Consider the following 20,535-nt stretch of genomic DNA (forward strand, 5'->3'; position numbering starts at 1 on the left):
TAGTGATATGAGACCGGCATATGTGATTGTGTGTCTGTTGATGCATGCCAGTGTGACAGTGGACAGCGGATGAGGGATATGGGAGAGCCAGAGTTCAGGTCCACGCTCAAAACCTGTCATTATCGACACGTTAAAGCCCTACCATGTTCAGTCCGTTTGATAACTGAAAACTAAACAAACCTTCTGAGTCTGCAGGAAGAGGAACCCTCCAAGGGCATACGGCAGAACATTCCATTCTACAGAACAGAGCCTCCCAGAGAGTCTATACTACAACTGTTCTCAGGCTACAGAACACAGGGATAATCGAGGAATTCCACGGTTGCCGTGGACGCCAGCAGCTCCAGCACTGGGGGACTATGTTCAATGTGGCCTAATAAAGCATTTTAAGGAAATTGCTTCAGCTAAATACCCCACTGCAGATATCAGCTTAAAAAAAGTCTATGTGAGAGCAACTCAAGTTGCGTTGCTTAAAAGAAAATAATCATTATAACTCTAATACTAACATAAATAAATAACAAGAGCAAGTACATAAATTATGGGGTGAAGCAGAAGACAGTGACTGCAAACCACATCACTCGGGTCGCCATATAGCATACAAAGCAGAGTCAGATTCCCCCCCCCCCCCCAACTTATATACAATAGCTACTTTGATTGCCACACTTTCACCAGCCTCTAAGATCGACTTAGGGGGCATGGAGGTAGGATTTCAGTTTTTACAGCTGCAACCACAGCTGGAATCAGGACATGGATCCATTTTATACAGGAGAGGGACAGTTTCCTTTTGCATGTAGCTTCGTCGGAGTGAGTGGACGCGGACCTATACCGCCGTGCGGCCCTGACCGCGGTGGCGACTTTGGAGAGACGTGTGGGAGGGCCAGCGCAACTGGACGGGATGCGTGAGGAGCACCTGGCACAGGGGGCAGCAAACCCATATTTATCCACAAGTGGATCATCCGTGCCAATCGTGCATCATCACTCGATTACCACTGGGCTCTGCGGCAACCACATTACTCATCGATAATTAAAGACTCAAAAGGAAATCCGCAAAATGCAACCTGCCATCACAGAATATCTTTTGATCTCTCTTTAGGTAACATGAGTGAGGAGAGAGAGGAATTGAACACGACCTTCTGTCTCTCATGTTCACCCCTGCGTAAAATAGCCGAGGTCTGTCAACTCATTAGCGCAGAAAATCTAATTCTGAGGTTTGAATTAGCAGAGAGGTGCAGAAACAGCCTAAAATAAAAGTGCACAAACTAAGACACAAGCACAAGTATGCACAAACGTACGTGCGTGCCTGCACACGCACACGCACACGCACACACACACACACAGGTATGTATTCATATCTTTGTGGGGACCATCCATTTATTTCTATGGGCAAAACCCTAATCCCAGCAATGACAACCTTAACCCGTACCCAGCTCTAACGTTAATGATAAGTGACCAGGTACAGGACTTTTGGCATTTTTAGCTTTTTGATTGAGGTCACAGGACATTATAAAATTGGGACCAAAAAGTAGTCCCCACAATGTCAAATAACATTTGGTTCTCTTAATGCTATAAATATATGACCCACACACACCCACACGTATGCTCCTGCTCTCTCTCATAAAGCTAAATCCTTCCTCTGTTACAAACTCAAACACACATTAATATGAAAACATATGGAAAATGTCTTGAAGATGTCTGAGCTGAAGGCCCAGGGCACGATCTGCCCCCCCCCCCCCCCCATTCCCCCAACCGCTATCATCCAACTCATTTAACATCAGCCACTATAATCGAAGCAATTAAGAAACCATGTGACTAGTAACCAGTGGTGGATTGGGCTCAGAAGCCTCTAGCTCATAGCATGTGTGCGACTTCCCCTGTTATGCTCATCGCCTCGATTGTTTATAATATGCTGCATCTGTCTGACTGAGTGACACGTGACACCATAATCAGATTAGCAGCAGTTTTCCTGGGCTGGATCCACGCCTACTATTCACCAAATGACAGACACATACATATGCTGATTCAGGTCCTCTCACACACTAGGATGCTGGGGACAGTGACATGGAGCCAGGTGACAGTACCTGGGTGAGCGAGCCATAGCTGTCTGAGGGAGACAGGAAACCCCCAGGCACCATGAGACAGGAAGCGGATCTTAGAAAGATCCCATACTCTTAATCGTGAGGGAATTTCCTGTTATGAGCTGCTCTCCGCTGGCCAGATCAGAGATCGGCGCACTCATACACATTTATACATGTGCTATGTGGGCATGCTTCCCTTCATCACCAAAGCACTGCTCCTTCTAAGGCAGGGAGTGTGGCTCAACATGTCAGACCTTTGACTTGAAGGTCACCAGCTCGAATCCCATTCTCGGGAGAATAGACACATGTCTGCTGGGCCTTGAGCAAGGCCCTTAACCCCCAACACGCCACAAAATGCTCCAAAGGAACGGGATAAATGGCTGACTCTCTGCTCAGACCCCAAGCTTTGCTCTCAATTGCATATATTTGATATTTCAGTTTTTCTTTTTTAATAAATTTGCAAAAAAATGTTTTTTGCTGTCATTATGGGGTCCTGAGTGTAGATTCGTGAGGAACAAAAATGAACTTACATAATTTTAGCACGAAGCTTCAACATGACAAACGGTTAAAAACTGAAAGGGGTCTGAATACTTTCTGAATGCACTGTGTGTGGGTCTCAGAGAAGAGCAAGATGGGATATGCAAAATGAAGCATTCCAGTGTACCTGCATTTGTATAAATAATGCAACATTTCATTTTAGACGGCCGTTGCTGTGGCCATGCGTATGCCTGCAGGAGTCCAGCAGGGTGTGGTCACAAGAGGGCACTGGGCAGGAACACCCCCCCACCCCCCAACATAACCTCAGTGCACCATCCAAGGTTACGGCTCACCGAGCGTGTGGTTACCATCTCTCCGGTGCGGCACAGAGGTCCCGTAGCGGGGGCCTTAATTACAGAAAGCCTGGAACACCCACAGTGGCGCTAATGCTAACACGCGCATCATCAGGCCCCCTTAGCAACCTGCCTGGTCATGTGACCTGTCCGGCTAAAAGAGGAAAGGCAGGGTGCACGGTACAGAGTGGCTATGGTATCTGTCCAAGGACACACACTATGGCCCCGACCACAAGAACGGCTAAAATAGCTAAAACAGCGAAATTAGCTAGAATAGATATCTTAAACACAGGTTTTCTGTAGCTGTATATTTTTAGTATTACCCATTAGCGGGAGACAGCAGATACAGGACTGGAAAGACCACACAGATACATACAGGCAAAACTAGTGCACACACAAAATGATGATCACATCAGCCCGGATTACAGGCTCGATGAGGTCTTCGGGGACTGTTTACGCTCGAGTGTGAACATTAAATTGTCATGGCAACTAGCTATACCACACTGTACTACGCCCAGGGTGGGGTGCATCTGGATGGTCAGGACTCGATTATGACCTTACAAAATAATGAAGTGCTTGGGTGACCTGCATTTCCACGAATTACCGGCAGGGGCAAGCAGCGACTATCACACCCATAAACAACAGACTTGCATGCTGGGGCATACCCTCAGTTATAAAGACAGTACAAAACGTACTAAGCCACCAGTGAATCCCCCATAGGTCTCAGGGGCGTGGCCTGTAGGAGGCGGAGCTTGCATCTGATAAGGCTTGGACTGAGCCAAGTTTGAGTGACATAAGGAGATGAAATGTTTGTTCTATTCACCACCCTAAAAAATCCTTAAACTGCAATGTGAGGAACCCCCTTCCTGGGATGATAACCTGTGATATACTTACAAATTTAAGCGTTTCCTCATAAACTCAAGCCCAGAAAGATGATTTCTACCATTCTCAGTTAAATCCCTCTACACCAATTACTCAACCTAGTCCTCAGGAACCCCAACCAGACAGTCCACATTTTTGCACCCTCCTCGCTCTAGCCAATCAAGACACTGAATACAGCGAAGAGGGAGCAAAAATGTCAGGGGATTTCTGAGGACTGGGTTGAGAAATACTGCTCTGCCCTCAATGATATTAACATGTTATAGCGAATTCTGCAATAGAAGGGGCAGATTTGGCCATTCATACAGACACACAGCCAGAGATGGCTCAGCTTCAGTATTTCGCTTGAGGGGACTTCAACATGACTCTCCTTGGACCTTAAACCACTGCTTTACCGTCCAGGCCTACCCTCCATATCCTCAAACCACACCAAAGCTGGGTGATGTCAGCGAGGTGGATGGGTTCACTGTCCGGCCTGGCTGGGCCATGAGGTTAGGCCAAAAGTTTGCCTTGTCTCATGAGCATGACTGCCCACCAGTGAAGGACTCAGGGCTTAAAAAAACAGCCCCCCCCCCCCCCCCCTTGCAGGTGCACACCCAGATGACAAGCTGTCCCGTCGAAGCCTGTCTCACCTAGTAAAGTCTGGCAGCTATAGGTCAGCAGAAACAGGAAGATGGAGATAGATGAAAACAGCGGCTTTACTGGAAGCTGTCCGGGAACTGATGCTAAGCAGTTTTTCTGAGAAGCGTGTATGTGTCTGTGTGTGTGTGTGTGTGCGTTTGAGTGGGCTAACAGGCTTGAGCCGATGGTACTCAGCTGGGGTAACAAAACACAAAGACGCAAGGTCAGCCTGGAGATGTGGTGGGACGCCGAGCTCTCCGACGCACCAGCAGAAATGTGTTAAAGGCCAAACGCGTTACAGACAGTAACACAGACGAGAGGCACGCACACATACAGCCATGCGGATGTTGAGAGGAGATCCAAACATAGAGCACTGCTTTCTAAATATAACCCGGGTAGCAGAGAGATGAGAGCCAGATGAGGCTGGGCAGGCTGGAACGAGTGGCCTCCCCCTTCCCATTGAAAAGGAGGGATGAAAGAGGACAGAATGTCCCATTCACTCACTCCCTCTGTCTTTACCCCTGGCATTTTTCTCACCAAAAAACACATTTCCAGCAGAAAATGCATTATTCCTAAATGAAGTTCTGAGGCTGCATCACTGCGGACAGAGTCACGGCATTGAAAACCAAGGTCAATACAGCTAAACTATGATGGCAAACCAGTGAATGAATGAGTGAAAAAAATGCCCACCTTCTGGTCTTTCTCTGTTATGCCATGTGACAACCAGTCACACCAGCCTGCGGGTCTCCGTCTTAACCCTTTGAGAAGGGCGCTATATAACATTAATTTGAGTTGATTGCAGCTCATTTGATACACACTGGGGGGGGGGGGGGGGCACAGAGAGCTTATTGGCCAAAAGATGCAGGCTGATATCTTTGTTTTTGGTGTTGGGGGGGGGGGGGGGGGGGAACAGCTGTAGTGCCGTAACCTGGAGCGAAACTATGAAAAACACAGCTGTATAAATGAGCGAAAGAAGCACTCGCTGATAAACACACACACGTACACACTCCTACATCGGAAGGAGTAAGACTGAGAAATGGGGGAGGAGCTGAGGGCCGCCGGACATGCCGTGTGTGTGAGGTAGGGGACTGGACTGGGCCTGATTAGAACCAGACCTCCGAGCAGGAAATGAGCTGGCCGGACCAGAACTATCTGCAGTGCCCGGACTGGGTCCAAAAGCACGCACCATGCTGGTCTCTGCCGCCATGGCCCTGCTGTGCGCCAGCAGCAGCCCCAATCACCGCTCACATGCAGGCTTGGAGCTCAGTGCTGCCAACCACTAGTCTGTGCACCATCTCACACCTGGATGACCTACTGAGGCATGCCTGCAGAGTCACACACTTAGTGGAGAACAAAATTAACATCCACGCAAGTGTTCAGTAGACGAAGCGGCAGCACTCTTCCAAGGTCATTCCAGTGAAGGAAGGGCCACGTGTCACATGTGGTTTGTTTTGCTGTGAAGCACATGGAACCCAGAGCACCCAGAGGAATAGTGTTATTTTTGCTGCTGGCTAGCGGACTACCAGGGTAAGACGGTAATTAGGTAACATCCCTGCAGATCCAAGTCTGTCTTAACTGGCATTCAAAATTGCTGAGGCGATGCCAGGGGTGGCAGCAGTGCAAGATACTGAGATCACCGCGACGCCCCAACTACGTTACTGAATCCTTCATCGTAGCGAGAGGCAAAACCTTGAACCAGGGCGGCGCCCTGTCTCTTCCTTCAGGTAAAGGGAATCTATAATCAGCAATCTGGTGGTGCTGGAGCAAACACTCAGGAACACCAGGTTCATTAAGGAATCGGACTTCATGGGCTTAGAGCCAGAATGAGCACAGACGCATGCAGGTCCATTCCTGATTGGATCTAGGTCTAGTGCCCCCTGCTGGTCAGTCAGCCACAGATGACAGTGGTAACACACGCAGATTGGTTACTGTCACACATTGCATGTGACTGAATACCAAATGGCTCCAGCTACATTTAAGAAATCAGAGGGAGTCGGTCTCTGCAATTGGAGGTTATGAGCCTTGCTCAGGGGTCTGACAGTGAAATCACTCTGAAAACCCTGGGATTTGAACTGGAGACCTTCTGACTGGAATACAGAGTTACAACTCCCACACATCTTGGTTATAGTTTCACACAAAAACAGAACGAAACAATCATCGGTATCAGTCATAACATCAGTATTTGTGCTGGATGCCTTTAGCCCCAATTCCTTAACTGCTTATCTATGATTCTGATGTCACATGACCCACCCCCAGCCCTGGCCAGCGAAACGCCCAGCTTGTGGACACGATGCAGGCGCCAAAGGCTGAGCTCCAGCTCTAGACCGGCGCCCCTTTCCCGGGCTGCATCACGCACTTGATGGCCGATAGCGTACATTTTTACGAGCTGATAAAACACAAGGACGAGGCTGACAGTAATGCAATCTCTGCAACCGTGGGGTGACCCCCCCCCCCCCGGGAGGGGCATGCATACTGCTGTTGGACCCTAAAATCCTGTTTTAAAAAAAAAAGTTAGCATACATATGTCAAAGTTGTGGCGGCTTAAAAGAACTTGTATGGGTCGGGTACAGGGGGCCAAGCTGGAGGGGGGAGGCTGCACACCCAGCCTGCAGAGGTCCTGCTGAACCCTATAGGCAGGTAACAGTGTATTTCTTGCCCAGCTTAAATCACGCTGCACTTTCTGCCCAAAGTTCTCGAAGGTAAGAGAGTTAGTTTTATAGGATGGTTTTGTACAGAAAAGGGGGCTGATGATTCATAGGGGGTCTGCAAACCCCACCGGGATTATAACTCTAGGATATCGGCCATTTTTATGAGCTGCACGCTGCTTCCTGCTGTAAATCTTCACCGCCGTGCTCTGTGACTACGGTTCTGCACGTTCTGCGTGTAACACACCGGTCGGCGAATGTCCCAGCTCCGTGTGGCAGCCCCCCAATCTCACACGGGCACAAACTAATTCTGCTGTCAGCAAAGGGCACAGTCATAGTAAGTGTGTGTGTGTGTGTGTGAGGAGGGGGTTATGAGGTCTGTGGATGCCTGCGTGGTATGTGTACTCATACTTTTGGATAACATGTCTCAATAAGGACAGCAAATTGAAAAATTGACTTTGTTGGGAAGTTCCCACAAGATAACAGGGCTCTTTTTCACATAAATTGCCAAAATTGTCAATGCTCCTAGGAGGAAGTAGGAATGATGTTTGTGAGGGGATCCTTCGGTCTATGTGTGTGAGACAGGCCACGCCCTTTAAATACTGCACCCCCCCAGCCAGTCCCCTGGCCCCTCCTAGGTAAGTCTCGCACTGTGGAGGAGGGCTGTCATCCTCACGAGTCCAAACCCGCACAGAGGTTTCAGGGTGGGGCCCCTAATTACCTGTGTTCTGAACGTTGTCAGGGGCGACTGCGTGCCAGACCGCGGTGAGGACCCTTTTGCCTGAAACCCCCCACCCCGCCAGAGCCGAGAACAGTCCACTGGTAGAACGGTGGGCAGGGAGCGACGCCAACATCAACACGCCCATCATGGAGGTCCGGCTGAGACCCCGATGAATGAGGGGCCCCATATAAGCAGGGAGCTTTATTGGTGCCGCGTGGGCAGCGCTGTCCCTGGGGCTGGGAGAAAAGGGGCTGCCACTCTCTCCGGGGTCAAGGTCATATTTTTAGGGGCAAAAACGCCAAGCCGCTCTCCAGGAGACTGGGAGGGATGCTGGGAAGGGGGGCAGGCTGCTCTGTGTTTATCTGCAGGTCTGTGTGTGTCTGAGTATGCGCCAAACGCTGCACCCTGGACAGTGCCGACAGGGCTGGGCCAGACCGGAGAAACACCACACTATATCCAGCCCACCCCCCCCACCACCGCGGCCCCACAGTGCCACGGCCTCACCGACTTCCTGTGCTTGTGAAAATACGAACACTGTTAGTCTTGGCTGGAGCTGCACCGTCAGAAACACGAGTCGCTTCTTCCCTGCCATCGGCTGATGAAAGACGTCCATGACGGCCAGTGTTGCGGGAGGGAGACATGCCGCACGCATACACACACACGCATGCACATGCACACGCAGGGCACAGGCCACACACAGAGATAAACAAACACTCGGCAAAGCTTACAGGCGTGTGGGTCCTAACTGGTAAGGGGCCAGAACCTCTACCCCCACCAGAGCCAGGCCGTTGGCAGGATGGCAGTCGTGCCTTTGTTCCTGGTTCTGCTTCCGTTTCTGGGTTCCGTGGGTAACACGCCGGGGGCTCTGCACTAGAACAGAACACGCTGGCTGCCAGAACATGTCAGAAAGCACATGGAAGAAAACAAGCGAAGGTACGGAAATCAGGACGGAATATGCTTAACCGAACACGTTCCGAATGCGATCAGCAAATCGTGAAAGGGTTCAGTCACCACACAGTCGCAACAAATAAAGGCAGGCAGCATCATGGGCGCTGGCGTGCTGCAAGCACAGAGTGGGCTCAATGAGAACACTGGGCAGCAGACATTACTGAAGCTGACATGACCGGTCCTCACCGAAGATTCATGCTTCTCTCACTGGCCTTCTCATTCCCCCCACACACAGAGACACACACCAGACAGCGAGGGGGGCATCAGTGTCTCAGGTGTTTTACTTCTCTATTCCCCCGTACAGGTAAAATGCATCTGACTTGTAGCATTTGACATTAACACGGCAGCAATGCCTGCTGGGAAGAATGACAGGGCAGGAAAAACAACAGCGCTGACATTTGCCCCATTTAGATTCTGAGTGTTAAACGGGACCCGAATAAGCAGAGTCACTGTAACACCCGCACCCCGCATGCATGGAGCACAGAGGCACCACACAAACCAAACCATGAAATACAGTCAAAAGATCAAACCCTCATCGGCTTGCTCGCCCCCCCAGACCACCGATCATAGAAGGATGAAGTGGTTTTATAAAATCACTGCGTCACACACTCTCCCTTTCATACACGCAAACACAGACTGCCTGCACTGTCAGTCTCACCTTTGAGCCTGGGCTGACACACTGTTTAATTCGCTGTCACTGTCTCCCTACGCACGCTACGTGACCTTTCTCTTACGATACCCCCCTCTTCCCAAAACACCTGGACTGCATTGGCCTTTACCGTTTATATCACAGGACACCACCACCACCACCCCCCCCCACAGCACTTTAACACAAGCCACATGCTGGCGCCTGCCAGCCGTAACAGGAAGTGAGTAAGGGCCCTGATTCGTGCCGTCTGGAAGGCCTAGCTCGTGGGGGCAGTGGGGGGGGGGGTGTCTTCTGGCACAAGTGGAGCTAAATGAAAAGTGGGATGGCTCCCTGGGCCTCAGCCTGACATGGGTACTCCCCCCAGGGTGAATAAGAGGCCAGGCAGGCTGCAGGGTTCAGTTATGTGATTCGTGCAATTAATCTCACAGAGTTGGTCACCTCGCAGATACAGGGTTACCGATAACATGCTACGGTATGGAGCACTCAGTGACAGAGAGACCAGGGAGAGAGACACCATCAACCAGGGAGAGAGCACCAAGGGAGAGAGACTCCAGGGACAGAGATACGAGTCAGGGAGAGACGCACCAGGGAGACAGATACTAGCAACAGAGAAAGACTCCAGGGAGGGAGAGAGACACCAGGAACCAGGAAGAGAGAGAACAGCAGGAGACAGACACCAGCAAGGGAGACTCCAGGGAGTGAGAGAGACACCAGTAAGAGGGAGACTCCAGGGAGGGAGATAGACACCAGGAATATGGGAGAGAGCAGCAAGGGAGTGAGACTCCAGGGACAGAGGCACCAGGGAGGGACAGAGACTCCAGTAGGGAGACACTGTTAGAGAAATATGTACTTTTTTATTGTCATTTTGCTAGACGCTTGGAAACAACACCCTGCAGCAGCTTGATCTTAATTTAGCAATAACACTTCTTAAGAATTGTCGCTTGAATATTTCCACCCCGTATATGGTGATAAACAATGTTCAATGTCAGTTGCATATCTTGTTTGTGTACCTCAATAAAAGACACTGCGAGGGGAGTTCCTCTTTCGAAATTGGCTGAGTTCGACTGAGAGGCGGACACCTCGAGGTCAGGACTGGGCTTCCCATGCAGCAAGTAAAAAGTCATCACAGCTGTCTGTGTTGTTCTGTGTTCAGAGACTGGTTTGTTTCCAGCGCATCTTCAGAAGAAGATAACCCTAACAGACACCTTGAATAGGGTTTACAGGTAAAGAAATTTAAGCTCAAAAGTATTAGAAGCAAATGCACTAAATGGCAGTAAAAGTTACAGCAACTGCAGCCAGTCCAAGAACGAGTGCCTTTCCTAGGCAGCAAGATAAACAGCCAAACATCCTCAAAGTGTTCCAGTCGTCCGGTGGCACCCTGGACGCCATCCGCAAGATCCGGCAAACCTAGAACACAGCCGGTCCTGGACCCGATTCGCTGAATGACAGGAAACCGGAGGCGAGAGCGGCCGGGCTCCAGAATATTTTCAGCACCCGCTGCTGAGACCCACGAGGTCCATTTTGAGAGCGTATTTGTGTTTCTCGTTACCATGTGATCGCAGAGGCGAGCCGTGCGATGTAAGTTTACTAGTCGGTTGTTATAATGCTGTCATGGCAACAGTGGAAAACTGATGAACCCGCACGGAAAGGCTGATCTGAGACCAGTGGACATAGCAAGGTGATGACAAAAAACCCATTATAATGTGCATGTTAGAATATGCAAATACATTTTATGTGAAAATGTATTTAAAGGCAGATCTCAGATCAATGGACACAAGAGGGTGACGGCAAAGCCACCGTCGTATTGCGTGTGAAAGAATATGTGAGTATACGTATGTGAAAAATTCCTGAGGAGCTGTTTTCAGATCAGTGGAAAATGTCCTTTCATTTGGGGCTGTCTCACCTGTGAGTTTCTGTAGCAGCGGGGACAACTCCTTCTCACGGCTGAGGGCAAGGGTCAACACACCAATCAACTCATGCTCCACCTGCTGCTCCGCCCCCTTCTTCCCCTTCTGCTCCGCCCCTTGGCCCAGTGCGTACACATACACCAGCAGCACCAGCAGCTCCTCCAGGCTAAACCTGTCCTGGGTCTCTGTGGCAGCAGGGTCTGCCAGGGAGGACACCTGCTTCAGCACCGCGGTCCGGTCTGAGTCTCCCAGGGCCTGGAATATAAATCATAGGAACGTCACTTATGTACAAACACACACACGCACGCACGCACGCACGCGCACACATTCACCCAGATGTTACATCACACACCCACAATCAGTACATGTCCAAGAGAAAAGTTAAACATCATTTACAAGTACACCAAGAACACACGCACAAAAGCTTGCGCACAGTGTGACCTTGGGTAGAGCTGTGTGTTGGCAGCACACGCATCGTGCCAGTGCGTAGGAAGGAACTGCGAAACACACAAACCAAATCAAAGACCACATTTCCTTTTTGTTCTTGCTGTGAAAAGTGTTGTGAAATCCAGTGCTTCACACAATGCCCAAATGTTTGGGAAACCTGGTTCCTGCATTCCCATATGGTGGAAAAACATGCCAGAATCAAAGCACCAGATCTAAGGAACACCGCTTTTATGATTGCAATTTTAATCCACTAATTAAAAATAGGAAAAAAACCCACAATCCAAGGAGATCTGCAATGTATGCAGGGTTACTCCGCTCTGGTCCTGGAGGGTATCTACGTCTGCAGGGTTACTCCGCTCTGGTCCTGGAGGGTATCTACGTCTGCAGGGTTACTCCGCTCTGGTCCTGGAGGGTATCTACGTCTGCAGGGTTACTCCGCTCTGGTCCTGGAGGGTATCTACGTCTGCAGGGTTACTCCGCTGTGGTCCTGGAGGGTATCAACGTCTGCAGGGTTACTCCGCTGTGGTCCTGGAGGGTATCTACGTCTACAGGCTTACTCTGCTGTGGTCCTGGAGGGTATCTACGTCTGCAGGGTTACTCTGCTGTGGTCCTGGAGGGTATCTACGTCTGCAGGGTTACTCTGCTGTGGTTCTGGAGGGTATCTACGTCTGCAGGGTTACTCTGCTGTGGTTCTGGAGGGTATCTACGTTTGCAGGGTTACTCCGCTCTGGTCCTGGAGGGTATCTAGGTCTGCAGGGTTACTCTTCTGCGGTCCTGGAGGGTATCTGTGTCTGCAGGGATACTCTGCTCTAGTCCTGGAGGGTATCACTGTCCGTAGGGTTACTCTGCTCTAGTCCTAGAGGGTATCACTGTCCGTAGGGTTACTCTGCTCTAGTCCTGGAGGGTATCACTGTCCGTAAGGTTACTCTGCTCTAGTCCTGGAGGGTATCACTGTCCGTAAGGTTACTCTGCTCTAGTCCTGGAGGGTATCACTGTCCGCAGGGTTACTCTGCTCTAGTCCTGGAGGGTATCACTGTCCGTAGGGTTACTCTGCTCTAGTCCTGGAGGGTATCACTGTCCGTAGGGTTACTCTGCTCTAGTCCTGGAGGGAATCTGCATCTGTAGGGTTACTCTGCTCTGGTCCTGGAGGGTATCACTGTCCGTAGGGTTACTCTGCTCTAGTCTTGGAGGGTATCACTGTCCGTAGGGTTACTCTGCTCTAGTCCTGGAGGGTATCACTGTCCGTAGGGTTACTCTGCTCTAGTCCTGGAGGGTATCACTGTCCGTAGGGTTGCTCTGCTCTGGTCCTGGAGGGTATCACTCTCTGTAGGGTTGCTCTGCTCTGGTCCCCAGTGATCCCATATGGATCTAAGCACTACAGCAAAACCCCCACCAGGCAGACGAGACATGAAGTAAGTGTGATCATAGGACTTATTCCCTGTTAAACCCCAAAGCTGCCTTCGCGTCTGGCAAATTGAAACTTATATCCACAGATGTATAGAGTCTGGGCATTGTTCCAGATTCAAATCTGGACTGACGGAGGTCTCTGAATCTCAATTTTGCCTCCTTCTTTCTTGTTCTGGAGTGAGAATACAGAATGTGATTTCTCCACAGAGCTCACACCAAAGGAATACTGATCCTAAAATGACCATCATCCGGATAAACGTCTTTGATTCATTACACAAGCCCATTGGACAATGGAGTCTTGCACTGGTGTTTAACTGGCCAGGGCAAAAACAGCCATTTGTGACCTGGCATGAGACTTGGACATGCTACCCTGAGGCCTGGCTCATTCATAAACAGCAGCTTCTCTTCTCTCTCTCTCTCTTTCTCCATATCTCTCCCCCCCCCCCCCATTTCTTTCTGAAAAACCAGACCCAAGGTGTAAATTTCAGTCAGAAACTCCATAAAATCAGTAGTAATCTGGTTGTTATGGCACCAGAGAGGAAGAGGGGGCTCAATGCAGGTTCCACCTTGAGGATTACAGTGATTGGGGTCTAATGACTGCTAAAAGCATGAAACTTCAGAAAACTCCCTGGCAACCCCACGCTTTCTGGAGACGGGCACATGGGACCATCAAGTGGTACTACGTCTGTAGTAGCAGGTCTTACAAAACCATCAATGTCTGCAAGAGTAATACTGTGTGTTCATAGCAGAAACACCTGAAAACCATTTACCAGAATGGTAAAGAACAGAACAGAAATACCTGCAAAGTGAATGGCCAAAACAGTCGGACCTGCAAACTTTTCAGTGTCTATAACAGAAATGGATGATACCTGACTGGGTAAGGCAATGGGACCTGTACACCTCAGTGTCTTTAACAGAAATTCCCGTAAACTGAGTGGCTATACTGGTACTGCATACTGAAGCAGATAGAAAAATCCACTAAATTAGCCAAAGAAGCCAAAATGCTGACAACTCATCAATGAATGACAGCTGCCAATATCTCTGATTCAGCAGTAGCAGCATATTTCGAAAAGTCAAAAAGTTCAGCGGCTGCAGATGCAATAAGATGGTGGTAAGAAGGGTAGGTGGGTGAAACAGCCCTCCCCCAAGTTATTTGCAAACACACAATAGGGAATATGAAGTGTTATGTTTTTGTGGAATTTTTATGGGTGATGCCAGTGGAAGTTACTGTGGTTGTAGGCTTATGGGTGATGGCGGCTGGGCTAACTGTCTAGATATAATTAGGGGCGTGGACAATGACAGTTACTGTGACTGTATATTTGTGGGTGGTGCCAGCTGGGCTACATATAATTGGGGGGTGTGGACAATGACAGTTACTGTGACTGTATATTTGTGGGTGGTGCCAGCTGGGCTACATATAATTGGGGGGTGTGGCCAATGACAGTTACTGTGACTGTATATTTGTGGGCGGTGCCAGCTGGGCTACATATAATTGGGGGGTGTGGCCAATGACAGTTACTGTGACTGTATATTTGTGGGTGGTGCCAGCTGGGCTACATATAATTGGGGGTGTGGCCAATGACAGTTACTGTGACTGTATATTTGTGGGTGGTGCCAGTTGGACTACATATAATTGGGGGTGGTGCCAGTGGGTGTTGTTGTGGTTGCATGTTTGTAGGTGGTACCAACTGGTTTTACCATAGCGGCATGTCAAGGGTAAATGCCAAGAAGACGATGGCTACCAGTGAGTGTCAAAGTGTGTCAGAGCAGATTGGCACCCTGAAAAACCACCCTGGAGGACTGTTTTGCACCAGCAAGGGGAAGTAATTCTCAAAAGAGAGCTGACCATCTGGTAAATAATTAAGAATGGTCATGTGTGACTCCTCACTAAAGCACATCCCATTTACAGGATTTGGACAAGGTTGCCGAGTCACCCTACCATCATCTGCCCGTGGTGCCTTGCTAAAGCAAAACTTCAGACCTGATCTTGCTTAAATATGCTACCTCCCACCCCCTCCCCCAACACTCGACCACCCCCTCCTTCCCACCCCCACTGCTGGAGCGAGCCAAGCTGGGCCAAGAGCAGCACCAACAGGAAACGAGGTCCAGATGCAGCCCCAGGAGGAAGGCAAAGCTCTGGGTGTCGGGGAGGGTGGGGTGGGGGGTAACTAAAACCAGGCCAACAGCACAAAGAGCCTTTTTCTGGGTAAATGGGGGGGGAATGACCTAAAAACAGATCATGGATATTCAAACACTGGGGCAGCTTCTCCATAGGGCAGGTAACTCTTTAGGTATGAGAATCCACCAATCGCAAACAAGTTTCTCAAGATTCCACTAATAACAGAAAATCCCATCACGAGTCCACCAATCGTAGGAAGCTTCCCTGGAACTCTACTAATGAAAGGAGAGCCCAATGAGAGTCCATCAATCACAGACAGCTATCTGACACACCAAGGCCCCCAGGGGGTGCCCCTGCGTACCACAGGTATTACTATAGACAGAATCATACACATGCAAATACACAGATACACATAACACTAAGTACATAAGCCCAAAAATAGGAACATAGACACAAACAAACACATACATTACCTATTACTAGAGGGACACTACATGACTCACTTGATTGCAACACATGAATCATTAAAAAGTTAACTACCTTTCAACAGAGCCGTGGTGTCTAGTTGGGACATCTTGACTAGCTGTTCTGCAGGGTTTACGATCCTCAGGGGACCGTTTTCCCCCGAAACAACCCCAAAACGTCAAGAGAAGACAAACATACGACATACTGCCGCCGTTCGCCTTGACCCATTCGCTGCCCGGGCCCTTTCTGGACCCGCTCGGTTTCAGACAGGCACCAGAGCACCGGAAAAGGCCCATCTATCTTTCGGGGAGTATGTTAGAGCTGTGGGGGTGTCTGCATTTACAGACATAAGTGGGGGGAGGGACAGCGAAGGAAATGGGTCTATAAACACACCCGGCTGATGCCTCTTGACCAAACGCCTGTCTAATAAATACACTCACATGCACATAAATGTTGACATATACACAGTTGCCTTCGATCTCAGAACCCAGCAGTGGGTAGGAAGTAGCCATTCAGAGCCGGGCCATCCACAATCGCAACCCCCGGAACACCCGACCACGGCAGGCCGAGCGGAGCTGAACCATGGAGCACCAAGCCGCCCTCCAGCGCTACGCTGGACACAAATCCACCCTGCACCCTCATATCCAGGGACACTCACAGAATCCGACATCCAATATTAATCGCCATATTGGACTAACATATTGGACTGGATGGGGGCTCACACGTTCTGTATTCAGCCATTGGTGAGATGCTAATTAAAATGCTTTTAAAGTTTGTGGTGGACTAGGACTGGGCACTGCTGCTTTGTGTCATATCCAACACACACACACACACACACACACACACACACACACACGTAGGCGTGCATCCCCAGTGACTCCATCTGCTTGTAAACCTGGGAAGGAGTCAGAATGACCTTCCACGCATGCATACAGACTGAGTCACACAGGGGGGGTGATGGGGCAAGAACGCAGGCAGAGCGGCGCTGGAGAAAACCTGGGGCGTTGCGTGCTAAGGCCACCTTAACTGTCCTGCAGACTCGAGGGCAGCACACTATAGCTCACCTCTGTCCAAGAGTGACAAGTCACCAAGCAACCAATAGTGGGCTCTGACGCTCCGCGGCCAGCGTCTCGTCACGCCTCCCACCCCCATCAGACCCCTGGCAGACGTTCAGATGGCGGTGTCCTCCTCGTTGGAGAAGGAGGGAGCATGGGGGTCATAGATGGAGGAGGCACTGAAGAGATAGTGAGAGCAGTCTGCCTGCTCTCGTCCACGATGTTTACATGAGCGCGGCGATAAATCAGCCAGGCCGGCACACCCGGCTGGGCCGCGTTATAAACGGCCTGCTTCCGCCCAGCTGGCCCATCTCCACCGCCTGGAACTCATTCTGTCTGACCTCCACCCCCACCCAAAAGCACAGGCACACACACTCACACTCAATACTCTCACACTCTCACATGACAGAACTGCTCAACAATGCAGTCATATGAAAAGATGCACCCGACACTACCCTGCCTTAACACACACACACACTGGATGACCAAAGTCCCTCCGGCACAGAGATGCAAAGTAGCATGCAAACACCAACGGCAGCACTCGTGCCTGACGGGACACAGACAAACACGCGCGGGGCCCAGGCCCAGGCGCGAGCAGCCCGTCTGGCTGTCGCTGCGGCGTGTGGGAGACCGTATGGCGCATTCCTGGGGTCACGCTGTCGGGGCAAGCTGGCCGGTCCCATCGGGGCTGCGGCGGCCCCCCCCAAACTTCACCCATTCTTACAGCTGGATGGGAGACTCAGACAGGCTGCGTAAGAACCGTATTCAAGGGTGCAACAGAAACTCCTCCTGGGGATTTGAGCTTGCAGTTTGCTGACAGCTCCAGCTCCTTAATGAACGCCCCCCCCCCCCCAGCTCCCTGCCCCCTGCCCCCTTTGGATGCTGCTACGGACGCGCACAGGCCAGGGGAAGATTGCTCAAGCGAGCACCTCTGGGGTTTCGTGCAATGACTGAGGGGTACCTTGGAGGGGCTTTGCGGTAAGAGAGCAGAACAGAGAAACTAAGAATGGAGCAGGGGGAAAAGGAGGTAAAAAAAAATTACTCCCCACTGCATGGGCTCCACGTCTGGGGTGCGGGAGGGCGGGGGGGGGGGGGGGGGGGTACACCATCTGATTTCAGTTTCTTATGCACCCCAGAGGCACAGAGGGAGGAGCATCAGAGTCAGGGGCTTACGGTGAGAGACCGTATGTGTGTGTCAGAATAAGAGTCACCTGCCAGGCCTGCACTGTATAAAACACACATGCTCACATATGACCACATCTGTGCGATCATGGAAAATAAGATACTGCCAGTTCTTCTGAACTTTTTGTGTAATTATTTACAGGAAATGTGAACAGTCATATGTGGCATTATCCAAGTTACACAAAGGCAATCAAACATTACAATGAGTAACCACCCCCCCCCCCCCCCCCCAACAAAGACCCCAGTCCACGGTCTATGCAGGATTGCTGCAGTACCACCCAGACACCAGCAGATGGCAATGTGGAACCATACACCAGAAGTGCTAAGCAGTTGCTCAAGAGACCTGATTTCCCAATAAGTACAGCAGTCCCAGTGGAAGTGGGGTGAGTGTAATAAGAAAATGCTGTCCAGACGCATGTCGGCCATCTCGGTGACTAAGCGTGTTGAAACGGTCCTTTTACCCGCCATGTTGGGAGGGCATGTACATGGCAGGATCACCCAGGGGAGCTGAGCCGGGATTGGTGGAGCATACCGGCCAATCTGGAGCCGTGCGGATGCAATAGGGCTGTGTGTGTCTGTATGTCGTTAAGAGGGGTGACCCACTGGGGCCTGCACAAGCGAGGAGACTGGGTATTACGTCAAAAGGAGCGTGAGAGGTGAAGGTTCTACAGCTCTGCCACGAGGAACCAATTCATGCACTGTCACTGTCACTGAGTGTGCATGTCATACTGGAACCTCAATTCCAGAAGATCCTTGCAGTGGATTCACACTCAGCCTCCTGCTTTCACAGCAACAATCTGTCCAGCCCACGAGGAGGATAACAACGATCTCTGACCCCCCCCCAGTCCAGCCCTCCATGGGTCACGGGAGATGGACAGGGGTCGCTGACATGGGTGCGAAACCACGCTCTAAACTGTTTAACAAGCATAGATCCACATCTGGTTCTTCGGGGGGCGGGGGGGGGGGAGTTATCCCAGCTCCAGCAGCCTGCAGCTCGTGTGCCGTGTTTACCTCCGTGCACGTCTCCCGCCTTGAGGCCCAAATGCATACTTCACAGTGGGGTGGGGGCCACAGCCCCCGGGCCCTAGCGAGGGTCCACACCGGACGCAGCTGCGAGATTATTCAGGAGATCCTGCCCCAAATCAGACACCACCCCCCATCACTTCTCCATGATCAAAAAAAGGTCTCTAAGATTCAAAAAGGCCAATGATGGAAAAGAAAATGCCGCATAATTTAAATATCAAGGAATAAGGAGCCTGGGTTCTTTATTCGCTTTTTTGGAAAATCAGCTCTGTTCTACAAATAAGGAGTATAAACAAAAATATCAACAAATAACCTATAATGCAAAGGGGGTGGGTCTTGGCCACAGAATAGAAGTCGCAGTGTGACTGGGGGGGAGTTCGGTGTTTTATTTCCTCATATGGCAGTCATTCACACTTGTGGCCTCTTGCCCCAGGGCAAAGCATCACGATAACACACATCCCAGCTGCCCTTAATAACACACTTACACAACACGCCTATGCCATATGGCTGCTGCATGCTGCCTGAAGAGACACGCTCACCACGTTGTGCACAGGTACGAGCACGTGTATTCCCTGGCGTGAGAGTAACAACGAATGGCCCATCGTATTACCAGTCATGGCACGCATGTCATGGATGAACAGGCTTACCCGTCCACAGAATCCTGAAAAAAAGACGGAAACTGATGGAAACTGGCACAGGGGATCAAGACTGCCACTGAAATGAGAGAAAAGAGAGACTACAAATATACTACCAAACCAGCTATTGTACTGACAAAGCTGAAATAAGAAAGATAGTGAAAACACTGCACCATTTCACCGAAGAACATGGTTCCAGTCATGGTGAAACGCAACAAAACTCCAGCATTAACCTACCAAAACAGGTACCAAGTACTAACAAAAGCGCTACCAACAAAACTACCGAATCGCTAGCAAACAGCTAAAAGAGCGTTACCGACAAGCTGCTAACAAGCTACCAAAACAGCCGCTAACAAACTGCCAATGACCAAACAGCTACCAACACGCATCTGAGGAGCTAGTCACAACTCAGCCTGCTTTCTTGGCATACAAACCAGGTGCAGGAAGACCTGCGCTTCATGCGGCCCATTCACTGCTAGCCAGAGTCTGACTCTCAGAAAGACACACGCACACTCACACACACACACAGTTGCCATGTTCCAGCTACAGTCAAATGTTTTGCAGATGTTGGGGTGAAAAACGAGAAAGAAAATAAGACACCCCCCGCTCCCACTGGCGAATGGACTCAGTGTTAATTATGAAAGAGGCATAAAAGCCAGCCAATGCTAGGAGGCCATTTTTGATGAGGTAGATTGCCAGCTGTAGCCTGAACTCTACCGGTACCAGCAAAAGTATGCATGCATGTCTCTCACTGCAATGTCACAGGTCCACTGTTCCTCAGCTGTGACTGTAGCTGTAGCTGAAACGAATCCGCAATCTCTGTATCTGGCAGTGTATCAATTTCTTGGAAGGACTTTGGTGTATCTGGTTTCTTTATTGTTTTTTTTTGTAGCCAAGTGTGTGCCAGCACAACCATCAGAGCAAGGTGCG

General features: G+C 50.3%; 1 protein-coding gene across 1 annotated transcript in view; it reads right to left on the reverse strand.

Annotated features, from left to right (window-relative positions):
* Positions 1–20,535, reverse strand: part of scfd2 (sec1 family domain containing 2) — a 68,317-nt gene that overhangs the window by 26,893 nt on the left and 20,889 nt on the right. Inside the window, exon 5 of the mRNA XM_048989999.1 lies at positions 11,269–11,527. Coding sequence (XP_048845956.1) covers positions 11,269–11,527 — 259 coding nt within the window. The remainder of the gene's footprint in view (positions 1–11,268; positions 11,528–20,535) is intronic.

This window comes from Brienomyrus brachyistius, chromosome 1, assembly GCF_023856365.1.
Source record: "Brienomyrus brachyistius isolate T26 chromosome 1, BBRACH_0.4, whole genome shotgun sequence".
NCBI classification, from domain to species: Eukaryota; Metazoa; Chordata; class Actinopteri; order Osteoglossiformes; family Mormyridae; genus Brienomyrus; species Brienomyrus brachyistius.